At 38.4% G+C, this 24,434-nt stretch overlaps 1 protein-coding gene across 1 annotated transcript in view; it reads left to right on the top strand.

Annotated features, from left to right (window-relative positions):
* The window catches only part of LOC126483783 (tensin), a 512,889-nt gene extending 500,037 nt beyond the window's left edge, over positions 1-12,852 (top strand). Inside the window, exons 18-19 of the mRNA XM_050106942.1 lie at positions 5,983-6,265; positions 10,921-12,852. Of these exons, the coding sequence (XP_049962899.1) occupies positions 5,983-6,265; positions 10,921-11,080 (443 nt within the window). The 3' untranslated portion in view covers positions 11,081-12,852. The remainder of the gene's footprint in view (positions 1-5,982; positions 6,266-10,920) is intronic.
* Positions 12,853-24,434: the final 11,582 nt, after the last annotated feature.

Raw genomic sequence — 24,434 nt, 5'->3', positions numbered from 1 at the left:
TCTTCTGTAGCACCACATTTCGAAAGCTTCTATTCTCTTCTTGTCCAAACTATTTATCGTCCATGTTTCACTTCCATACATGGCTACACCCCATACAAATACTTTCAGAAACGAGTTCCTGTCACTTAAATCTATACTCGATGTTAACAAATTTCTCTTCTTGAGAAACGCTTTCCTTGCAATTACCAGTCTACATTTTATATCCTCTATACTTCGACCATTATCAGTTATTTTGCTCCCCAAATAGCAAAACTCCTTTACTACTTTAAATGTCTCATTTCCTAATCTAATTTCCTCATCATCGCCTGACTTAAATCAACTACATTCCATGATCCTCGTTTTGCTTTTGTTGATGTTCATCTTATATCCTCCTTTCAAGACCCTGTCCATTCCGTTCAGCTGCTCTTCCAAGTCCTTAGCTGTCTCTGTCAGAATTACAATGTCATTGGCGAACCTCAAAGTTTTTATTTCTTCTCCATCGATTTTAATGCCTACTCCGAACTTTTCTTTTGTTTCCTTTACTGCTTGCTCAATATACAGATTGAACAACATCGGGGAGAGGCTACATCGCTGTCTCACTCCCTTCCCAACCACTGCTTCCCTTTCATGTCCCTCAACTCTTATAACTGCCATCTGGTTTCTGTACAAATTGTAAATAGCCTTTTGCTCCCTGTGTTTTACCCCTGCCACCTTCAGAATTTGAAAGAGAGTATTCCAGTCAACATTGTCAAAAGTTTTTTCTAAGTCTACAAATGCTAGAAATATAGGTTTGCCTTTCCTTAATCTATTTCCTAAAATAAGTCGTAGTGACAGTATTGCCTCACTTGTTCCAATATTTCTACAGAATCCAAACTGATCTTCCCCGAGGTCGGCTTCTACCAGTTTTTCCATTTGTCTATAAAGAATTAGCGTTAGTATTTTGCAGCCGTGAATTATTAAACTGATAGTTCGGTAATTTTATGATAATATATCATTAAAAATACGACCATATAAACAAAAGCAGTTATGCTTACTACAGTTAGCTAGCTGAAGCTACTGGTATTGTCTGTAAATTTTTGTTGAGAACTTACGGAAAGATGAGCAGGAAGCAAAGGAAGCTGGCTTCATTCAACATATAAACTGTCACGGTAAGAGAAGGGATATGGAGCAGGAAAACTCTCATTTCGCAACTCAGTGCAGACACTGTATATGTGCTTTACAAAAAGTATTAATGAAAGTATAAGTGAGATACAGAGGTAACATGTACCCGAAGGTTTCTTCTATTTAAACTGAATTTGTCTGGCCAACATTTTTAATAATGTAACGTGTTGTGGCCTACATATTTAATAATGTAACGTGTTGTGGCCAGTATTTTTAATAATGTAACATGTTGTGACCTGCACAGACAATGGCTAGAGCCTCTTTCTCAAACTGAGAGCAGTGGACCCATGCTGCACTGAGAATGTTGGATGCAGACACTAATGGCTGCTCCATTTAATAATAATGGAACATGTTGGGACATACATAGACAATGGCCACAGCTTTCTCCTCAACCTGTCAGCAGTGGACCCGTGGTGGACTGAGGGTTTTGGATGCAAACACCAGTGGCTGCTCTGAGCCATGTGCATTCTGATGGGCAAGAACTACTCCCATGCTGTACTGCAAGGTGTCCGTGGCCAAAACCAATGGTTTGTTGGGATCAGAAGTAGCTAGACAAAGTGCTGTACTGAGGCATTCTCACAACATGGTGAAAGCCTGGTCACACGGTGATACCAGACAAAAGAAGCACACTTGCAGAGAAGGAGGCAGAGAGGGTGTGCGAAGGTAGGCACCTCAGGAATCAACCGAGATAATAGGCAGTTTTACCCAAGGAAGCCTGCATTTCTTGCAATGACGAGGGATGCAGCAGATCCATAATGGTCCTGACAAAACTCTACATGAGCTGGACACCCTGCTGCAAAATGGTGTGGCCCACATACTCAGGAGATGGTTGGAAAAATTTTGACTTCTGCAGATTATGACACAAACCCTTAGCTCGGAGTTTTTTTTTTAAAAAGGGTCCAGAAATATTGTAGGTGGTCACTCATAGTACACCCAGTAATGAACATGACATCCAGGTTGGTGAAACACTGTGCAGTAGTGGACATGATCTGTTTCAAATAGCATTGAAAAATTGTGGAGCACTTGCCACCCTAAACACCAGCTGTTTATATTGATACAGACCAAAATGTGTTTTAAGATACATTTGGACTCCTCATCCATGGGTTACTGGTGGTATACTTCAGAAAGATCAAGTCTGGAGAAGAACTGACCTCCTGCTAAACATGCAAACAGTTCATTCAAGTGTGGCAATGGGTATGTGTCGACTGAGGACTGGGAATTCATGGTGATCCTAAAAATCACTGCAGATTCACAATTTACAACAGGGTTTCTTCATGATGGCAAGGAGTGTGGCCCAACTGTGCCTTGACTTGGGAATGTATGGCTACAGGAATCTGCCTAGCACAAAAAAATGTAGGATGAGCTGACTGCTTCTAGGTATTGTAGGATTGAAAGTTGGTGGCACTTCCCAGGCCTTCCACAAAGATATCCTGAAATTCTGAGCACAGAGATTCCAGTGACTGACAGAGGACCTTGGCAGATAACAACTGTATGGAGTCCCTGATTGAAAAGCCGAAAGCCTGAAGGTATCAAACCCAAAAAGCTTTGCTGAACTAGCATTGTGGATGACAATAAAAGTAATAAGACAAGTCACTGATCTGTAGGTAACTTCAATCATGAATTGGCCAAGCAAGGGGATTACTATATCCCTGAACATTTACCGGCAACAGCAGCCGAGGTCTGAATATGATTGGGCACTAAGCTAGGACAAAGCTGTGCTGGTGTCTACCTCTGCCTGGAGGCACACCAGTTGCTAGAGAACCAAAACTCCAATAAAAAGCTTGTAAGATTCCTCATATCAGTAACCGGCCCTGATGATGACACTTCCTGGATATCCATATCCATGTTCTCTGATGCTGCATTCTGTGCAGTTGAGTGGCGTCCTACCACAGTGTGGCTCCCTCCCCCCTCCCCCCCCCCCCCTCCTGACACTTAAGACAGATGGAGATGGCCCAACACTGGGGAGACTCTCTGATCCTCATGTTTGAAGTAACAAGATGCACACAACAGCAACTGGGAGAGGTAGCTGTAATGCTGTTAATGCATTGCGTGGAAGCTATTGGATCGGCTGGCTTGCACTGCTACTACATCGTCCTCTCAAAATGCAGTGGACACAGCGAGATGCCGTGTACTGCTGTGGCACTGCACAAGGTTTCCAGCTGCTTACCAGGGGCATTTGAGACCTCATATGACTGGGAAGTTAACAAAACCTCTTCGAGGGAGGGGTTCTCTAATTGGAGGACTCATTGCTGGACTTCCGTATCTGGGGCAGAGCAGACTATGACATCCACATACAATCATTTTCACTTGGCTGTGACAAAACGGCACTTGTGACTAAGGTCATGGAAAGTTGTGACCCAAGCATGATAAGACTGACAGGGCTGCTTCTTGAATTGGTAGAATTCAAGCATAGCGGCCAAAATGCACATGCGGCAGCAATAATAGGAAGACAACAACAAAAATAAAGTGTCAAACTACAATGAGAGATGTTCTTGCAGTGGGGCCAACTGCTGCAACACCTGACACAAGGTGAGAGAAATCCATGATAAAATAGTGTGTGATGTATCTCTACATCTGTAACATGGAAGGCATGGAAATTTTTCTGTAGGCAATGTTTGTACTCTTCCAAATCTTTCACCTCCTCACCAAATGGCGGGAATGAAGGAGAACATAGAGTGGGAGGCAGAGGTTTAGAGAGCAATGTTGGCCAAGCCCATTTCATGACCATGATGAGATCCTTCTGTTGTTGCACCAACATTTCAAGCAAAGACTCCAAGGCACAGTAAGATGTGAAGAGCAACCACACACTGAAAAGCACTTGAAAATATGACCCTACTCTTCACCATTGTGTTCTAACCACAAGATCATACAGACAATGACAGAGACAACACTTTATTATATCTAGAAACAACTTGTACTAGAAGACACTTGCCACGGACTGGCTAAACTACTAGTCCAATAATCCTAGACAGATTGTCAACATGTAACAGAGGTCAAGGCTGGCCAAGCCTGACTCTACAAGCTGTTGGCTGGCCAGTAGATTGCACGGAGGAAATGCTGCGTTTGCATCCATGAGTGGCAGCCTGTATCGGTTCTAGCATCTGCCACCTTCTGTGACATACCTTACAACTGCATGCCCGGATCTCATTTGTGGAATCTGTGCAGATCACTACAGAACACATTCTTACACATTACATATCAATTCTCCAAAACAATATGAAATTAAAACAGCTCTACTGGACATTCTTAGTTTGATCACTGAAGTTGGCAACAGATTAAACACTAGCTGCCCAAAATTGTCCAGCTTCCACAGATTCGCACCTAGGAAATAAACGCTTAACGAAATATTTACAGTTAGCACTTGTTCTTTATGTGCCACATAAATAAAGAGCTGCTATAATACCTCCATCTTTTGTTTGCTCATGACGCAATGTAATGAAAAATACAACAGAAATCATACTTAATATGGTACAACATCTATATTAACACAGTTTTCAAAACTTGATATTAAACAGATTGAGTGGTCAATTTCAGGGAATTAATTTCTCACGGAAAACAATATTCTACATAAAGGTAGACAATAGAGGATTTGAAAATTTAGCAAGGATAATACAATGAAAAATACATACATGTCCTGAAATAAATAAAGACCAAAGATACAAAATTTGTACAGAGAGAAAACTATTAAATTCACTGTCAGAAAGAGAAAATTAGATTGCATGGTATTGAGATGACAATGAAGTTGCAAATTATAAAATGACAATAAGCATTTCCAAATGTACTGCAGTATGACCAAAGAACTAATATAGAGATTCAATTTTGACAAACCCATACACAGAGAAACAGGACATTGGGGACTGTGAAGAGAGAGAGGGGAGGGAAAAAAAAAAAAAATAAAACAGCAAGTTATTATATTTTGACCTTTTGTTTGCTGGAATTTGCAGCTTGACCTGCATGATGGCAAAATTGCACCAATGTAATTGATAGCCCAATTTGATCTTTTTATTCTAATTACCAACATAAGATGATTTTTTTGTAGATCCTCACTTCTCATTGCCGGGAAACCTGACAGAAGTTTTATAAAAGTTTGTACTTCATTATTAAAACACTCTGTAGCTACAGTCCTCCCATTAAATTACAGGGAGCTTAATTGTTGCAACTGAATGTTATCATGAACAGTTTTAACAGAATTCCATGAACTCCTATAATTTCAGCAAAAGCAGACATAAAAGCTTAAGAGAAAAAGTGCCCCCCCCCCCCCAACACACACACACATACGCACACACATGAAGGCAGTAAACATACTTTTACAGGTATGACCGTCCGATGATAGTTATGAACCTAAACATAGTATAAGCTGTGATGAACATCAGTGACCAAACAAATTTTGAGCGGATCAGGATTTGAACTTGGGCACCTGCATTTTTTGGGCTGTGATACCAGTTGTGCCAGTAGCACACCTCACATATGAATTCAAAGCTTCAGCTTGTGACTAGTTGCTCTCCAATTGTTCTAAACTCCAAAGAGGATCTCCTGCTATGGAACTGTCACTGTAGCATGTCACAGGACACATCAGGAGAGTCTTTGTAGACTTTAAAGGATGTGGATAGCAACTAGTATGAAGTTGAAGTTTTGAGTCTATCCACAAAGTATGCTTGGATACAGTTAGAAGTGACCTGCTGGTATAAGGCAAGGGCCTCTGTTCAAGTCCTATTCAAGTACAAAGTTTTAGGTTGTCACTATTGTTCATTTCTCTTAACATTCTCTTTCATCCATTAATATTCTTCATAAGTAACTTTCTTCTGAATGGTCTCCTCATTATCTACTTACATTTTTTTCCAGCTTGCAATGTACTGTACCTGTTTTCGATGGATACAGAATCACTAACAGGCCCTCAAGCAATCAAAAAGACAGTACAACAACTTTTCACAATGCAGCCTCTGCCACTGGCAACAGTTGTGCATTTTAAAGTTTCTGGTCAAGGAATTACACTGACAGATAACAAGAGGCAGTTGTTCTTTAGGAGACATTACCCAGTAAATACTATCTCGTACTGTGGCTTGGATCCTGATGACCACCGATGGAGTCAAAAGAGTGAGGAGACAGGCATGCCCATCAGCTCCAAGTAAGTAAAAGTGCTAATTATGGTGCACGTATACACTAGTTTTCTTGTACTGCATCCAAGAATAACAAATTGTCTATAATGAAAAATCTGTTTTATAAAGTATATCCAGAATATCTTTTAATTTTGTGTTACATCTAAATGTCATTTAACTTATTATTTTTCATCTTCCGGATCTTGTGCATACAGACCAAATTTTATGTCCCTCTCAGAAACTTTCGTGGGTATTAGAGACTATAGTTACAATGTGATAACTCAAATATGATAATATACATATGAAACACAACTACTCTCAGAAAACTCTTGAAATAATTATTTCATATGGTACTGTATATAAAAATTCGTGTTCCATAAATGTGCCTTTCAGACTGCAAAATTTTGTCATCCATGTAAAACGTACAGAATCCACCAAAGAGGAAAACCATAACAGTTTCTTAAAACTTTAAGAAAACTGTTTTTTGGTAACAATATTTATATAACAAGCACTTGAAAGGCTCCAGTAATGCAGACCTGCTCTTCGGAAGCTGAGAGGAAATGGAAGGAAGGGAAAAGACGTGGAAAATCAGAAAAGCTTGTAGATTAGGTTGTAAATCAGGTTCACAGATAAATTAGTAATGGGAAATAAACAAAATATGTGAAGTGGAATATTATATGTTAAATTAAAAATCTCTTCAAAAGTCACATAATTAGTTGTTTAATGAATAGTGCTAAAAATAAGACATATGTGGTGAAGAAATTCAGCAAACAAAAATGTAAGGAAACTGATAGATAAAACAAAAATAAATAAAATTAAAAAAGGAATATAATGGAGATAAGCAATAAGAGATTAAATTAAAACATAACAAAGGACTGCAAATCATTGTCAAGAAACTGGAAATGTGATATCAAAAATACAAGGGTTTGAACTTTAATAGTGGCAACTATTTATCTACAGCTCGTACAAAATAGATGTCTGCAGCTCGTGGTCTTACGGCAGCATTCTCACTTCCCACAAACGAGGTCCCAGGTTCAATTCCCAGCATGGTAAAGGATTTTCCCTGCCTCGAGATGATGGTTGTTGTGTAATCTTCATCATCATCATCATTCATCCCCATTACGGTCGGAGGAAGGCAATAGCAAACCACCTCCACTAGGACCTCGCCTAGTCAGCGGTGCGGGTCCTCCGCATCGTCCCCTACTCTCCTAAGAGTATGGGAATTCATCATCATCATCAAAATAGGTACGTGTTTCAAAGTTTTACTGTCTTTCAAAGTAATCACCAGCATTGTGTAGAACCCACTGCCAGCGATGTAGAAGTCATAGGATACTCTTAGCAGTGCCAGTTGTGTTGACAGTTTGAGCGGCGCGGTCTATTGCCCAACGAATTTGTAGCAGTTCTGCAGCAAATGCCATGAAGTGTGTCCTTCAGTTTAGAAATAGAGTTGAACTCATGAGGGCTTAAGTCAGGGGAGGGCAGTAGGTGGTATAGCACTTAGCAACCCCATGAGTCAAACAATAGGTAACAACTTGCACTGTACGTGCTTGAGCATTGTCCTGCAAAATGATGGTCAGGTCCTGCAGAAGTGTCATCACTTCTGTCTCTAAGGTGGTCGTAGGTTGTGTTCCAAATATGAACAGCATAGAGACAGAAGTGATGACACTTTTGCAGGACCTGACCATCATTTTGCAGGACAATGCTCAAGCATGTACAGTGCAAACTGTTACTGATTTGTTTGACTGATGGGGCTGCTAAGTGCTACACCACCTACTGCACTCCCCTGACTTAAGCCTTCGTGATTTCAACTCGACTTCTAAACTGAAGAAAACACTTCATGGCATTCGCTTCAGAACCGCTACAAATTCATCGGGAATAGACCGCGCCGCTCAAACTGTCAACACAACTGGCACTGCTAAGAGTATCCTACGACTTCCACATCACTGGCAATGGGTTATACACAATGCTGGTGACTACTTTGAAGGTTAGCAAAGCTTTGAAACATGTATCTATTTTGTACGAGCTGTAAATAAATAGTTGCCATTATTAAAGTTTCAACTCGTATATATCGATAAACGAAGGACCATGTTGGTAAAATTTCACTGAAGTACAAGTATCCATAGTTATCTTCTGTGCATACTGTAAGTCCATCCTTTTCATCTCGTTGCTGTCATTTTAAGTTCTGTTTCCATTTTCTTCTTCTACGATCTCTCTCACTTCTATAACTTTTCCCGTATGTTAGTGTGACGTATTTGGTTATCCTCTTAAATCCACATGTTACTTGATATATCTGTATCAGTCCATCTCATTTAATTACAATCACTGATTATTTATTACCACTTAATATTTCTTGACATGGTACAAATGAGAGACAGGTAATAAATAATTATCTGATTCATTACCTCATCTGAAAGATTAGCTGTGATACATCCAGAATTTTCCATTTTCATGAGTTTTTTGCGTATGTAACATCTTTTAGTTTTCCTACAGTTATTTACTTAACCTGATCATATTAAGTCAGACTAGGATTTTATACCTTCATTTTACATTGCATTTTATTTAAATAATGACAATAATTATAGTATTATAAATAGTAATAATAACAGTAACAGCAGAAGTGAAAAGTTTATTAGAAACAAGGTTTACATATGTACAAGACCACTGGAAATAACGATACTGAGATAGAATCAGTAACAATAGTACTACTACTAAAAATAATTACGACATGTTCCAGTAGCGGACCCAGGAACTGCAAGTTAAAAATCTATATCTACATTCATATTCTCCATACAATCATGAAAGGTATGACAGATGGCTGTCGCTTTGCACCACTTATTAGATATGCTTCCCATTTCGTTCGCACCTGGAGCACGGGAAGAATGATTGCTTAAATTTCTCGGCACACTGTGAACAGTCTAATCTTGTCTACAGGTGACTGGAGTATACTCCTAGATTCCCCCATTAATGGTGAACTCAAGCTTTCGAGAGGTAGTTTGCATATATCTTCAAGCATCTGGAGTTCAGGTTTTCCAGTATCTCCGTAACACTTTCCTAACACACCCCCCTGAGCAAAGGTCAAAGTTACTTCTACATCTGTCAGTGACTCTACATCCAAGATAACATGCTGTTCCTCCCTTCCAAGAAGTCCTCAGTCCAATCACAAATTTTGATTGATACCCCAAAAGATTAATTGCTAAGTGTTATTGTGGCACTGAATCAAATACTTCATGAAAGTCAAGAATATTGCATCTATCTGACCACTGTGATCCATTGTTTTCATGACTGCTTGTGAGAAAAGTGAGAGTTGGGTTTTGCATTTTGCATAATGTATGTTTTCAAAAACCAAACTACTTGACATGGAGAAGGTCATTCTGTTTAAGATATCTCATTTTTATTAATAGAGGGAAACATTCCACATGGGAAAAATATATCTAAAAACAAAGATGATGTGACTTACCAAACGAAAGCGCTGGCATGTCGATAGACACACAAACAAACACAAACATACACACAAAATACTAGCTTTCGCAACCAACGGTTGCTTCGTCAGGAAAGAGGGAAGGAGAGGGAAAGACGAACGGATTTGGGTTTTAAGGGAGAGGGTAAGGTCTGCTTGTGTCTGTATATGTGTGGATGGATATGTGTGTGTGTGCGAGTGTATACCCATCCTTTTTTCCCCCCTAAGGTAAGTCTTTCCGCTCCCGGGGTTGGAATGACTCCTTACCCTCTCCCTTAAAACCCAAATCCTTTCGTCTTTCCCTCTCCTTCCCTCTTTCCTGACGAAGCGACCGTTGGTTGCGAAAGCTAGTATTTTGTGTGTATGTTTGTGTTTGTTTGTGTGTCTATCGACGTGCCAGCGCTTTCGTTTGGTAAGTCACATCATCTTTGTTTTTAGATATATCTCATTTTTATACGTTTGAAATTAAAATAAGTCCAAATTTGTCCAACAGATGGGTGTCAAAGATATTGAATGGTAGTTTTGTGGGTCAGTTCTTATACGTAAGTGTAACATGTACTTCCTTTCAATTTCTGGACACAACTTTTGTTGTCTAAGTGATCTGTTGTATATTATGGTTAAATGAGGGGTGAACTCAGCTGAAATTCTGTATAGTAAATGATAGGAATTCCACCAGAGCTTGGAATTTGTTTAGTATTCGCTCTTTCATCTGTTTCTTAGTGTCACTCATGAAGATTTAAGTGTCACATATTTAATGTGCTCTTAATTTGGTCAAACATCTAATGAACAAACATTTATGGTTTTGACCCAAAATCATTTTACAAGCATGTATCAGTGAATGTCTGTACATTATATGAGTGCATGGAAACCACATAGTCCATCATCATATGTACTTACAATTATGGAAGGTGTAAGGAGGCAACTATATGGTTTACGTAAGAGAGGGAAAGGGGGGGACAGCTTGTTGGTATAAAAATAGTCTGTAGAGCCAGGAATATGAAGAACAGTAATGTTAAAGTAGTGTTTTACCAATGTTTTCTAAAATTTCCTCGGGAATAAATTAGAAATGGCATGCTATTATGTCTTGCAAAATGTTCATGTATTTGTCATGATACTGATTGTAGTTGTATTTTAAAACCACAGAATAATACAAATAAATTACAGAAACTGTATTAAGATCTTTGTAAAACATGTTTCTTAATATAGTTCTTGTTTTCCTTGTTGCAGTCGATGTTTTGGGTTTGTGGCACGTAAACAAGCAAGTAAAACAGATAATCAGTGCCACATTTTTGCTGAACTGGAACCAGAACAACCAGCATCTGCTATCGTTAACTTTGTGTCAAAAGTAATGATGAATTGTGGAAATATGAAAGCTAATATTGTGTGATCAGTTTGAACAGAATGTATTTTTGATTTTATGTAAAGAACAGAAGAAAGAGTTCAACATAATCATGTGCTCAGATGCTGTGGATTCATACGCCTGAAGTTTGGAAACTTTGCACTGAACGCGCTGATCCTACTGTCCTATTACTTGAAACAGACTAAAGTGAAATGATACTGGAAGAGTAAAAGAAACAGTGACATTTCCAGAACTATGTAGGATTTAAGATGCTGCATCAGTAGGAAGTAGTGAAACAGATCTGCAATACACAAAGAGTATCACGTTTTGCTTCTCAATCAGAGTGTTTTCAGGACTTTTTCACACTTTTAAAAGCATAACAAGTTTAACATAATTTATCCACTTAGAAACAGTGAAATGTAACCGAAAAACATGATCATCTGACAATGAAAAACTCAACAAGGCAACACAAAGGAAAATTTCTATATTAATAGTGCATCTTACTTCATGCGACATTCGAACACCATATTTTATACAACATATCAGTGAAGAGAACATAAAATGTTTTCGGTAGATTATTTAAGCATGTGTATAATCTGTTAATATGTATATACATATACTACCAATTTTAAGAAAGTTGTTTTATGATTAAAAATATGAGTGACCTCATTTGTGAACATGAAATTAAAATATTGTAGATGAGTTACAGCTTAAGAGAACTTCTTGCCAAACATACATATAGATATGTATTTAATGCAGTATATCTTATAATAGAAAGCTGTTACAATATTTATCGTTACTTTACCCTGCTTAGCATACAGTAATTGTAAATGTTAGTACATGTAAATAACATCTGAGTTGGTGCATAAAGTATACTTACACTAACATGAGTCTAGTTGTAAATAACACTCATTTGTTTCCATAAAATTCCACAAATATGAGATGTTTTTACATTGTTTAAATAGGAATGTATTTTTAAATGTAAGTATATAATTTAGTGGGTTTTTCCCCCAATCAATTTATTTTTGCTGTGGATGACAAATAATTTCACATTTCTGGAACAGTACAAGCTATAATTCTTTTTAGTTTCTTTGTCATGTTGTTTGTTGTTGTTCTGGTATGTTTGGCTGAATGATGGATTTGAAATGAGAGCATAAAACTGGCTTTGGAAATTTATGTTGCATGGTTCTGATCATTAAAAAGTATGCTGGGTTTATAAACCACACAAATGAAGTTGCCTTAGAGATGATGATTAAATTGTTTCACTAGGAAAATGTGGAACTACTATTAAATGTTAACACCAATAATTTTATTTTTTATATAGAGTATCTAACAAATGGCAGATTATTGCTAACACTGTTGTCGTTTATATGTTGTTTACAATAATTTGTACTGCTACATAATTGTACTAAAGAACTTGTGTAGCAGTAACATCTAATGCAGTAGCTCCACAAAGAGCCAGGTTCATAAATTTATCTCAATATTATATTGTCTTTGTCCACTGTTATATCCAGTGATAGCATGACAATAGTGCGATATGATGATGAAATGGATAGATGTTTAATCTTCCTTGGATTTTAACTAATGGTTAAACAAAAAATTAAAAATGTAAATGCAGAATGCATGGAATGTTACACACATTATGTTAAAATGGTTTTTTTTTCTTTTACTGATTTCTGAAAATATGAATGAAGCTAGGCATCAGTTATATAATGATGTGATCATAACATGGAACAATTCTTTTTTATGAAACAAAATTGCATTGCTTTCCCTTTATAACTGTTCCTCATGTATAAAATAAATGCTGTTAATGCTTTGAATATTGTGTTTAGTTTTAGCCCCTATCCTAATTGGAGTATTGTGGCACTAGATGAGAATTATCATGAAATTGCAAAAGAGGGAAATGTGACAGGTGATCAACCTACAGCATCACAGAGATTAATGCAACACTCAGTTGTTAATGTATGCTGGTGGCATCTGATGGCTTAAAAGCTCAAATGAGCAGATTTTGTAATCGGAAGCACTTCTCGTTGTGCTAACCTGTTGACAAAAATTCTGCTTTCCTCTGCAAGCTTCCTCTATTTTATAGATTTACACACTGAGATAATAAAGTGTAGATGTAGTGAAAGGAATCAATAAGAAAATTGTGAAAAACTGCATATCTTCTGGGGGCTCTTCAAAAGACTGCATTCTTACTCTCTCTTCTGTTGATATAGTGTCTAATATTCAGTCTGTAAAATGTTGGTATCATCTCATATTGGTGAGAACTCATACAGTTTGATTCCCTTGTTGACATAAAGGTATGGATCACTAAATAAAACATTCTTATTAGCCATATTTACCAAGCATACCTGTTTTTCACTTACATGTTTGCAATTATGACACATCCAGTCACTTTTTACTGCCTGGTAAATTATCATTTGACTCAATGACACAGTGAAAAAGATCCCATTTTTTGCCAGAGGCAAACATTATTCTGTTATACACTGTTTTATATTGACTGACTTTTTTTACACTGTAACAGAAACTATTATACAGCACATCTTCCATACTCTATCTGAATAATTTCAATAGAAATTACAAAAATATTAAAATGGTGTTGTACTAGAGAATCTTTGAATACTATCTGCTCTCTTGTTGTCACAATGATACATCTTCCATAGCTGCGAATTAAATATCGGTTACAAATTTGAATCATGTAACATCATTGACAAATACATACCGAACTTCATATGTTTAGATATGTCACTCTCACCTCCTGCATTTTCTGCCCTCAAGAGTACCATCTTTCACAGCAATAAATGATTTTTCATTATAAAATAAAAACATGGCTGAACAAGCAGCCTATCACAATGTCTAGCACTGTACATCAACCTTACCACCAGCATCAAATGAATCCTCTATAGTGACACAAGCTCCTTTGTACTGTATACATGGGAGAAAACATGTACAATGTTTTTGTAACTCACTTGGCTAATTTTTTGAACAAAATTACACTTAAATCTCTTTCCCGTGCATTATTTAATTCACTTTCCTGTATTATTGTTATCAGGATTTTACTATCTCAATGCTGCATACATTTTGCATGGTATCATATGATCCTTTTTCTCAACAACACAAACTTACTCTCAACCTTTACTACCTGCTTTTTTCATTATTCATATTTTATTTTCTATTTTCTGTTTAACAACCATTTCTTCCTGCAGATTGTATCCTATGTTTGGGACTGCCATTTCTTCTCCATTATCCAATATTCCATCTTCACTTCTCCAAGCAATCTCTCTACGCTTTTCATACATGATCAATTTACCCCATGTCCTTGACACCATTTCTTTCTCTGCACAATGACCTCATGGGGTATTTCTGTGAACTAAGTGTTTATTTTCATAACACAGCATCAGTTGATAAATTAATTAAAATAAGGCAGTCAACTGCTTACATACCAATAAAGTGTATGGTGAATTCTGCTTCCTTGCATATATAACATCTGTTTTAGTTCTCTCCAACTTATTGATAAGCACAGTGTTGTTACATTTGAAGAGATACAAGATAAGAAACCACATATCCGAAGAAACAACTGCTGACAGTTGCAGGAATTATGGAAACATGGTTTGTCCATTTAAAATATCTTATGTGTGAAAAAGTGTGAGGTAGAAATCAAATACAAGAAAGTAATAAGTACAAAATGGGGAGAAATGGTCAGTCCAAAACCAACAACAGTGTACAAATAGCCAATAAAAAATCCTAGCAATGATGTACTGAGTTGGAGTGGGTTAAGTACAACCCTAAATTGTACTACTTGAACAATAAAAATTTTTGTTTCTGTGATCAACAAAATTTCTAGAATTTACCGTTGATAGAGGCATGACGTCTTGTCCATTGAACATGGAAGACAGTTAACTAACTATGTCCTAAAGTCATACTACAAAATTACAATGAAATCCAAACCTTTAGCTGCTCACAGGCATTGATAAATATCAACCGGGACAGTTGAAAATGTGTGCCTCGACCAGGACTCGAACCTGGGATCTCCTGCCTACATAGCAGACACTCTGTCCATCTGAGGCACTGAGGACAAAGAGGATAATGCGACTGCAGGGACTTATCTCTGGCATGCTCCCTGTGAGACCCACATTCTCAGCTTATTGTTAAAACACTACATTTGTAGTGCCCCTGCCCACTATACTCATTATTTGCGGCAGTCAATCTACCGATTCCCATAAGAGTTCGGGCAGTGTGAGTGCACTGAAGATCATTGGCCAGTTAGCCTTATCTATATGAAGATGGTATCTGTTCTTTCGGACATGTCCAAAATAACAGATACCATCTTCATAAAGACATACTATTTCAAGTTCAGTGGTATGCAATGGGTAAGTACAGTCAGAAGTTTCAGAGTAACTGCTTCTACTCTTTCAATGAGGCTGCTACATCTACACCCTCATCCTCCTCCTCCTCCACCATGAGCAGTTTCTCACCACTGACAGGGCCTGCTTGGAGCGGAAGCCTCTACATCTTCTCCAGTCTTCCAACCCCTCTCCATTGCTATTCTAACCCCCGTCTCCCAAATACTTCATTGCACTCGTTTTAGCCAATAGTCTCTTGGCCTCCCTTTATTTCTTGCCCTCCTTTTCCATCTCGCACTTCTGGGCACCCTCTTCTCATCCATTTTTTTCATATACCCATGGCACTTTACTATTTTTCCTTGATCTTCTCTTGTACTGGTTACTCATATGTTATCTCCAAACATTTTTATTTCTGATCTTTTCCATTTTTGTTACTCTTATCCAATTTCTCAAAAACTTAATTTCATTTGCTGGCACAGTACATCATTTCCCTTTCCTTTACTTTCAGTGTTTCTGCATCATACAACAGTATTGGTATGTAATATTTTTGGTGTATCACCTTAATTTTCTAGGAGACTTAGTTGTTGCATATAATTTCTCCCACACTTCTCACAAAGCTGTCAACCTGTCTTGCATGTTCATTTATCTCTTTGTCATTCCTTCCATCTTCCTGCATAATACTCCCCAGGTATGTGAAACTTTCCCCCGTTTTCAGCTATTTCCTACCGGGTGCCATTTACCTAGTATCCACCACATTTTTCTAAATATAATGGTTATTGACTCTGCTTGAGAGTATCATTACTTCTTGTGGAAAGGCAGTGCGAGCTGCAGTTATTAACAGAAAATGACCATTCATGATGCACAAGCACAACACTGCTAAAATAAATATTGTTGCGTTAATGTTAATTTACAATGACTTAAAACAATGTTCAGGCAGTATTGTAGCAATTGAATGATACAAGAAACACATTTTCTGCTCATCTTCTTATTTACATTTATGTTCAATATTTCAGATTTCAGTGTTGTGTTCTCCTTAATATCCACAAAAATAATCAATTTTTGAAAATATAATGTAACTGTATACATAAAAAAATCTACTCACCAAGGTGAAATTTGCAAGCTTTTGGAGTCAGTGGCTCCTTCTGGCTGAAGGGATGAAGGGGAAGAAAGAAGGGTGAAGGAAAAGGACTGGTGAGGCTTAGGAAATGGGCAGAGTTCAGAAGAGTTGCCCAGAACCCCAGGTCAGGGGAGACTTACTGGATGGGATGAGAAGGAAAGACTTTCTCCTCATCCTGTCTGGTAAGTCTCCTCTGACCCAAAGTTCTGGGTGAACTCCCACTGTTTCCTAATCCTCACTAGTCATTTTCCTTCACTCTTCTTCCTTCCCCTTCAACCCTTCGACCACTGGCTGTGATAGCTTGCAAACTTCAACACTTTTGTGTGTGGTTTTCCTGCCACCACTTATGATTAGATTTTTTATGTATCCAATTACATTATATTTTCAAGCTTAGTATCTACATGGCATAAAATGTCTTGGACTTTTTTGCAAAATTTTGTATTAAAATCCATGTTCTAGAAAAATTTACATTAAGTCCTCTGTAAATTTTGTCACATCCATCTCGCAAATCTTTAATGTCTTCTATTGAGCCATTGACATCTGAAGTACTACTTTCACCTTTGGAATCACTTCTGTTGTGTAATTCTGAACTGTTTGTATGTCCCTTTTTTTTTGGCACTATTGATCAGTTTTTAGTAGAAATCAAACAGCTGTTATTTCTTAAAGAGCCTTATGAGGTAATAACTTCATGTCCTGCAATTACTATTGTTTGTTTCACTTTAATACGCTTATAAGGCTCATACACTGTTTCTAACTAAAGTTTGCGATATGGAACCTTTGGTTCTGGAGTTGCTTTCTCTGATGAATCTGTCACAATTTCAGTTGCTCCAGTATCTTATTCCATAATGTTTACTTTTGAGAGAAACTGTGTTTTCGTTTTGGTTTGGGTCAAATCTTTCTAAACCGAGAGGAACAATTTTTTTCTGTGACAAATCATCTACATTTTTGATGGGATTTGTTGCATAATACAAGATCATTAAGGCACTTTTGCAGCAGGTTGAAGTACTCCCTGATAAAGAAGAGATGTCTTAACTTGAGGTATTTGCAGTGACAAGCATTTCTTTTCCTAGAATTGAAAAACCACTCTTCTGGACTGCTGCTCTTGAAAGAGTTTTAACTCCATTTTCAACAAAACAACATTCTGCTCCACTAGAGAAAACATTTCCTTCCTGCTAACACTAAATCCGCATTTTTCCATTAATTCAACCTTTTAGTCAATTATTTTCCTGTATTCAGTAACAATGTTGTGGCGCACCCCAAAGTTTTAAATTTCACTACTCTCTGTTGTTCATAGAATGCCGTCTTTGTTATACTATACTGCTTTGTGGATTTATAAACAGTCTTCCTGTCCCCCCTATTGTCAAATGGTGCTTCTTGCAATAAGTCCTGGAGATATGCACTTTCTTAATCACTTTTACTGCAGAAAACATGGGTCATGGCTGCCACAGTGTGCTCTGCAAAGAGTAGACACAGGCTACTTGTATACTGTGATGTTTACTTCTCCCAGAACACATATTATAAATTTTCACCATAAAAAGCAACCATGAGGACACGAGTCCAGAGAGAAACAGAAATATTAAAAGACAATAATTGACATTAATTACAAAGTGGAATCAACCATGGATAATGTTGCAGCTATCACACCCGATTCTTACCTTATGTCAGTTTAAATAACAAGTGTTTTCATTCACTAAATGGGTCCTTTCATCATGTTGTTATAGATAATGAAATATCTCTGAATACATCAACTTTCACAGCAAAGGACAGTATACAGTTGGCAGACAAAGTACATCACATCAAGCACTGGTCCTTTTAACTGCTTTAGAAAGTTACTGAAAATGAGATGGATCAGGGGGACAAGAAATCATGAAGTTTTCTTGACGAGAAGAGAGATATGTGGAAAACATTGACAGGAAGAAGAGACAGGATGTTAGGACATGTGTTATGACATTGGGAAATAACTTCCACGGTACTTCAGAGAGCTGTAGATGATAAAAACACTGAGGAAAATTTCTACTAAAAACAAACAATTGAGGACATTGGATGCAAGTGCTACTCTGAGATGAAGAGGTTGGAACAGGAGAGGAGCAAGCGGGAGGCTGCATCAAACCAGTCAGAAGACTGATGAAAAATAAAACTGCATTGGTACAAATTTTAGAGTGAATCCTAATGAATGTTCTATGCTATGAAGTGTGGCTCACTAAAATATTTCTGAAATGAGATGTTAATTAATGTACTGTTTTGACAGGAAGGAAAATAATTTAATTATCTGGCACAGTCACATTTGTTTCTAATAAAATGATCAGTTTAAGCTGACATCACCCATTTTCAGATCTTCAAATACAGACCGTGGTTCAGTGTCACCACGACAGAAACATATTACCAATTACTGGCGATCAACCACTGAGATTTGCTGCTTGAAAGAAATGTCTTTCTTTCTGACACAGGAGTTTCTTGTGTGGTGTTAAGCATGCATGCTTGTATGGCATTGTATATGAATAACAGTAAGACAACCAAGTCATTAGCTAGTGTCATTACAATGTTATACACAGTTTATGGGACAAGACAGAGATTAAGGTATTGACAACAAATCAAAAAGCCAGATTATTCAACAGTGGTGTACACATAAGAAGGCTAATGTAAGGGATACAGAACAAACTGGTGACACAAAGTATTGCCTGTCTCTGTTGCACACCATATTATCAGCACTAGTTTAAGGCCAAGTGGCACAAGCGGAGAGAGGAACAAGAGGTGCCAAAGAGCAAAATTTGAATACAGGGTGTATCATAATTAGTAACAAAAACCAACACAGTGAAAGCATGTGATAATGAAAATGGATCGACAAATGAAACATCTGTAATATAATTGCAAATATGTGGTTACGAGCCAACGTTGATTTCAGTGACAAGTCAGTATAAATGCATTAGATATGTAAACATTTCATTATGTCCTCACCTAGCTGCACTGGTATCCTCACATTTGAATGCAACAGTGCCATCATCTCAGGAGTGAATTACAAATTCATTCAGTCATTCCCAGATAATCGTATTGATCTTGCAAAATTGTACAATTCATGGCTCCATTTCTTGAAAGGTATCATTGGGAGGTATATGCACTTAATTTCTGAGATTACCCCAGACATAAAAATTCAGAAATAAAAAGTCAAGTGTCTTTGGAGGGCAAGTTGCAGACTGTGTTCAACCTATCCATCTTCGAACATACTGGCACAATAGATGACATCATTATCAGCAGCAAAATGCACCTGTGCCTTATCGTCCATGTACCATACACAAACCTTAAAGTTTGATGGGACTTAATATAAAAGTTTACAGTGTGTGAACTATGATCATGCTGAAGTTGATAGCATCTCATTACCACACGTTCATACAGCTCATTTGCGGGCTCATATTTACTAGAATGATTTCACTTATGACAACATATTCTTTCACATGTGTCAGTTTTCATATTAATTCTGGTTCACTGTGTATATACGTAATTTTCATAGATACATAAATCTCGTATGGCTCACGAGTGCAAATATTTTCATTTGACTTCATTTCAGTGATGGGTGTACAGATTTAAATTGGTACTGTCATCAGTAATCAAATGCAGGCACACAGCGCAGAAAGTGTGAATACTACCATTTAGCTGCAGAGGGGAATGATTACAATTATGAAATGAGTCTGATTGGATGTTATTAGCCTCAGGGCAACTTGACTAATAAATTGTGACTGCTTTTCACAGAGAAACAGCAAAATACTGAGTGTTTTACCAATTATCAGAGATGAGGAGCAAACTGTTTGCAGACATGGAATCATGCATCCTTGTCAACTGTGGTGAGGTTCTTCTCTTCTTTCCCACTGTATAGCTGACAATGATATCCAATGTGGTGACACTTTTTCTATGGAAATTGCATAATAGCAAAACTTGATTGCTAATCACAGTGTTCATTAAGTCTCACTGAGTGCTCTTGTTTCATGCAAGTACTTTTTTCTATATCCGCTTGTCCAAGACTTTTGCAAAGTTGCTTTTTATGTCTACTGTCTCCATAGTGACGCACCAACTAACAAAAACATACTTGGAAGAAAGAAACTGTGTGGTGTACATTACTGAAAAAGAAAAATAACAGCGCAAGAAAGGAAGGGAAATTAAAAACTAGCTAAAGCTACATTGTCTTCTGCAGGCAGTGAAAAATTTTATGAAGATATACTGTTGCTGGAAGAGTTGAATCACTGCAAGGGAAGATAAGAGCTTAATTTATTTACTCATTGCCTGACTGTCCCTTGTATTTTATTTGAAAAAACGTGTATTATTAGTGTAACCAATGAAGTAAAAGTAACATGATTTTAAGAAAATGATAAATACAGTACAATGCTGACTATTTATTCAGACCTCTTTCACAAAAATGCAGCTTTGTGAATTGATTGAATGCAGACGTCTCATTTCCTGCCTGTACGTACTGCATGCAGATCACTACTGCATCACGAAAAGTACATTTTCCTCCTGTACCGTGCGGTTCTGGAGCCGAGCGACTACTACGGCCGCAGGTTCGAATCCTGCCTCGGGCATGGATGTGTGTGATGTCGTTGGGTTAGTTAGGTTTAAGTAGTTCTACGTTCTAGGCGACTAACGACCTCAGAAGTTAAGTCGCATAGTGCTTAGAGCCAGCCTCCTGTACCAAGTGCACCATTTCATGTTATGTGCAATAAAGACAAACTTTATAGCAAATATCTTAAAACGGTCACAAGTTTTTTGGTCTTAAATTTCTTTTTCTGCAATCAGACTTAATACATACACTTTAAAGTCCAGGTTGGAATATCAGCAATTATGAAAAGAATAGATTGCTAGTCATCATATAAAGATGACACATTGAGTTGCAGAGAGAGACAACAAAAAGACTGTTATACACTTAGCTTACGGCCAAAGCCTTCTTCAGAAAAGAAAGGAAAACACCACACACACACACACACACACACACACACACACACACACACACACATTCTCACAAGCAGGCACACCTGATGCACACGTGATCACGCACAAGGGGGGGGCCACTGATCGCATTTGGAGGCTCAGGCCACCAGTGCTCCACTGAAGCCAGGATGCCTGTGATTGAGATGAACTCGTTGCCGCTCAGCGCCCCCAGTATGGGCACGCCCACGGAGCGATGCCTGCCACACCGGCGGCTGGGAAGCTGTCAGTCGCGATGTCCGCGAGGTCCCGTCATGGTCGGATCATGCGCCATGGGCCGGGTTGCCGTGAAGTCCGGGCATCAATCGCCGGCAGCACCTGTGACCGAGACCGCGCTGCGGCCCATCCAGCTGGAAGTTCTCGCTGTAGTTAGTCAGCCGTGGTGCCGACCGGACTCGGGACGACCTCCGGAGCTGAAGTTGACATCTGGCGGCGAACGGATGGCTCCTTCGAGCTGGAACAGACTTCCGGAATCGTCACCTACGAAGATTGAACATTTGGACACGGATCACGTCTGTCCTCAGATCCGAACTGCTTCCTAATGGCTTCTGTCCGTTGCTGCCTGCACTCCACTATTTATATCCGGCAGGAGGATGTTTTTTACCCTCGGTGGTAGCTTTTTGTTATTACTCCCACAGTATATTGCAGCATAACTTAGCGTACTGACCTCACTTCCCCTTACTCAGCACTCTCCAGGCTTTGCTCGGCACTTGGTCTGTGTGTGTCCTTGTGTCAGTCTGTTGGTAGACTGCTGCTGTCAGCAAGGCTATCTGTGCGTGCTTATTTAGCAATGCCTTGGTCGCCGGCGTGCCTCTGTTTTGCCATTCTCCACTGCGTAAAGCAACGCTTACTACATGTGGCCGCAACAAAGGCAACGGATTAGCACTTGAGAAGAGTAGGGTTCAAATGCCTGTCCAGCCACCCAAATTTATCTTTTCTGTGATTTCCCAAAATCAATTAAGATGAATGTCAGCACAGTACATAACAAACTGCCAGTGCTGCATGTTTCACAATTTAAAAGCTAGCACTCCAATCTGAGCCTGTAATTTGGTTTCTGCCATTGACTGCTGCTGTATCCTGCTATTAGTGCGTGTGAGTGTGCTAAGTGTAGTGTCACCACTTGTGTGTACTTAAATCAACTGCCATCTATAACAGTGTGGTTCGGCCACAAGATACTGCCTGTAGGTAGAATGTACACGGTGCAGTTTCTGTCGTGCCATCTACCAACGACTTGCATCTATATACATGCAGATGAGTACCAACTCACTCTCACTTCGTTCTTTTAGTTTGTACCACTCACGTAAGCTGCTCTGTTTATCATTTAAGTTGTACCTTCTGAATGATTCTTTTGTCTTGTTACATGTCGAGTCACAAGAGGTTTATTTATGCTACTGTTCAGAAGTTTACAAATAAACCCACATTTATGTTACAGCAGAGTCTCGCTAATTTGTACCCCAGTAATCTGAACGTTCGGTTTATCTGAACATGAAAAATGTTAGTCTAAGTATGGAAAACTGTACGGTAAAGTGCTCTACATACACATGATTTTAATTTACACAGTACAGTAAACATGTATTAGAAAAATTGGCAAGAAAACATTAGGTTTAAACAATGCATAACCATGAAAGAAAAGCTGTCAAACTTACTGAAATACAGTGGACATTTTATCCCTACTTTTTAGATGACAATAACTCAGTCACTGTTTTTTGGCATAATGATGACAATCTGTTATATGACGCACAGCTGCGCCATCGTCTTCTAAACATCAAATCAGCAGGTGTAGCAGCGGGCTGTCACTCCAAATAACGTAGGGCGAGGTCAAGGGCTTCTGCTGCATCACTGAGTGGCACCAGCTCTCCTTTGTTGCTTTCAGGCTCATTGTCACTTCTGTCACAGCAGTCCAATTCTTCCTGGTCTCGAGTCACAGCAGCAACTAAAACAGCATCAGTAAGGTTCTCTACACATGCCCCATCTGCTGCCATCCATTCATCTATGTCTCCTTCACTAGCTTCTTCACATCCTGGGATTGTCTGTATCATTTGTAGTAGATTTTCCTCTTCATGTTCAACTAGGTTGTCCTGAAATTCAAGAGATGTCCACAGTTTTCTCCACGATTTTCTCAGCGTATTTTCTGAAATATTCTGCCATGCCTCCGTGGCCCAATAAACAACATCCTTCACATTGGTCTTTTTTATTTTGTCCACTAAGGGAATGCTATCATCTCGGATCAGCATTCTTAAAAACTGTTTTCTGTAAATCAGTTTTTATGTTTGCAGTACACTCTGGTTCATCAGCTGTAGAAGTGGTGTAACATTTGGTGGCAAAAACTTCGCCACAATTTCTCCATCACATAATTTCTCAATGCTGGGGTGAGAGGGGGAGACAAATTATTTTTCTTAGAAAACCATGAAACAGAGGGAACAAACTGGCTATGAAACCATTCTTTGAACAGCTTACCATCCATCCTTGCTTTTTTCTGGTTGCGATAATATATGGGTAGGGACTTTATGTTGCTGTTTTTAAAAGCTCTGAGCCTAGCAGATTTGCCAATCAGCATTAAAGGCAGCTTGTGATTACCAGCAGTGTTGCTGCAAGCTAATAAAGTCACACGATCTTTGCACATTTTAAAACCAGGAGCATGCTCTTCTGCTTTTGATGCCAGGCTTTTTGTTGGCAATGCCCTAAAATTAAGGCCAGTCTCATCAGCATTATAAATTTGTTGGGGAGAATACTTTCTCTCTCTTATCATTTTTTCAAACTCCCCCAAGTATTCCATTGCTGCATCATGGTCAGAAGAAAGCTTATCTCCAGTAATTGTTAGCTGACGGATTCCATGACATTTTTTGAATTTGTCCAACTAACCCGTACTCACACTAAAAGACTCATCACCATTCATTAACTTGATCAGGTAAACAGCCTTCTCCTGAGCCAGTGCTCTACTCAGAGGAGTTCCCCTTTCTCTTTCCTGTGT

This window comes from Schistocerca serialis, chromosome 6 (genome assembly GCF_023864345.2).
Source record: "Schistocerca serialis cubense isolate TAMUIC-IGC-003099 chromosome 6, iqSchSeri2.2, whole genome shotgun sequence".
Classification (NCBI taxonomy): domain Eukaryota; kingdom Metazoa; phylum Arthropoda; class Insecta; order Orthoptera; family Acrididae; genus Schistocerca; species Schistocerca serialis.
The sequence above is the reverse complement of the archived record's forward strand: the minus strand, read 5'-3'. Positions and strand labels throughout refer to the sequence as shown.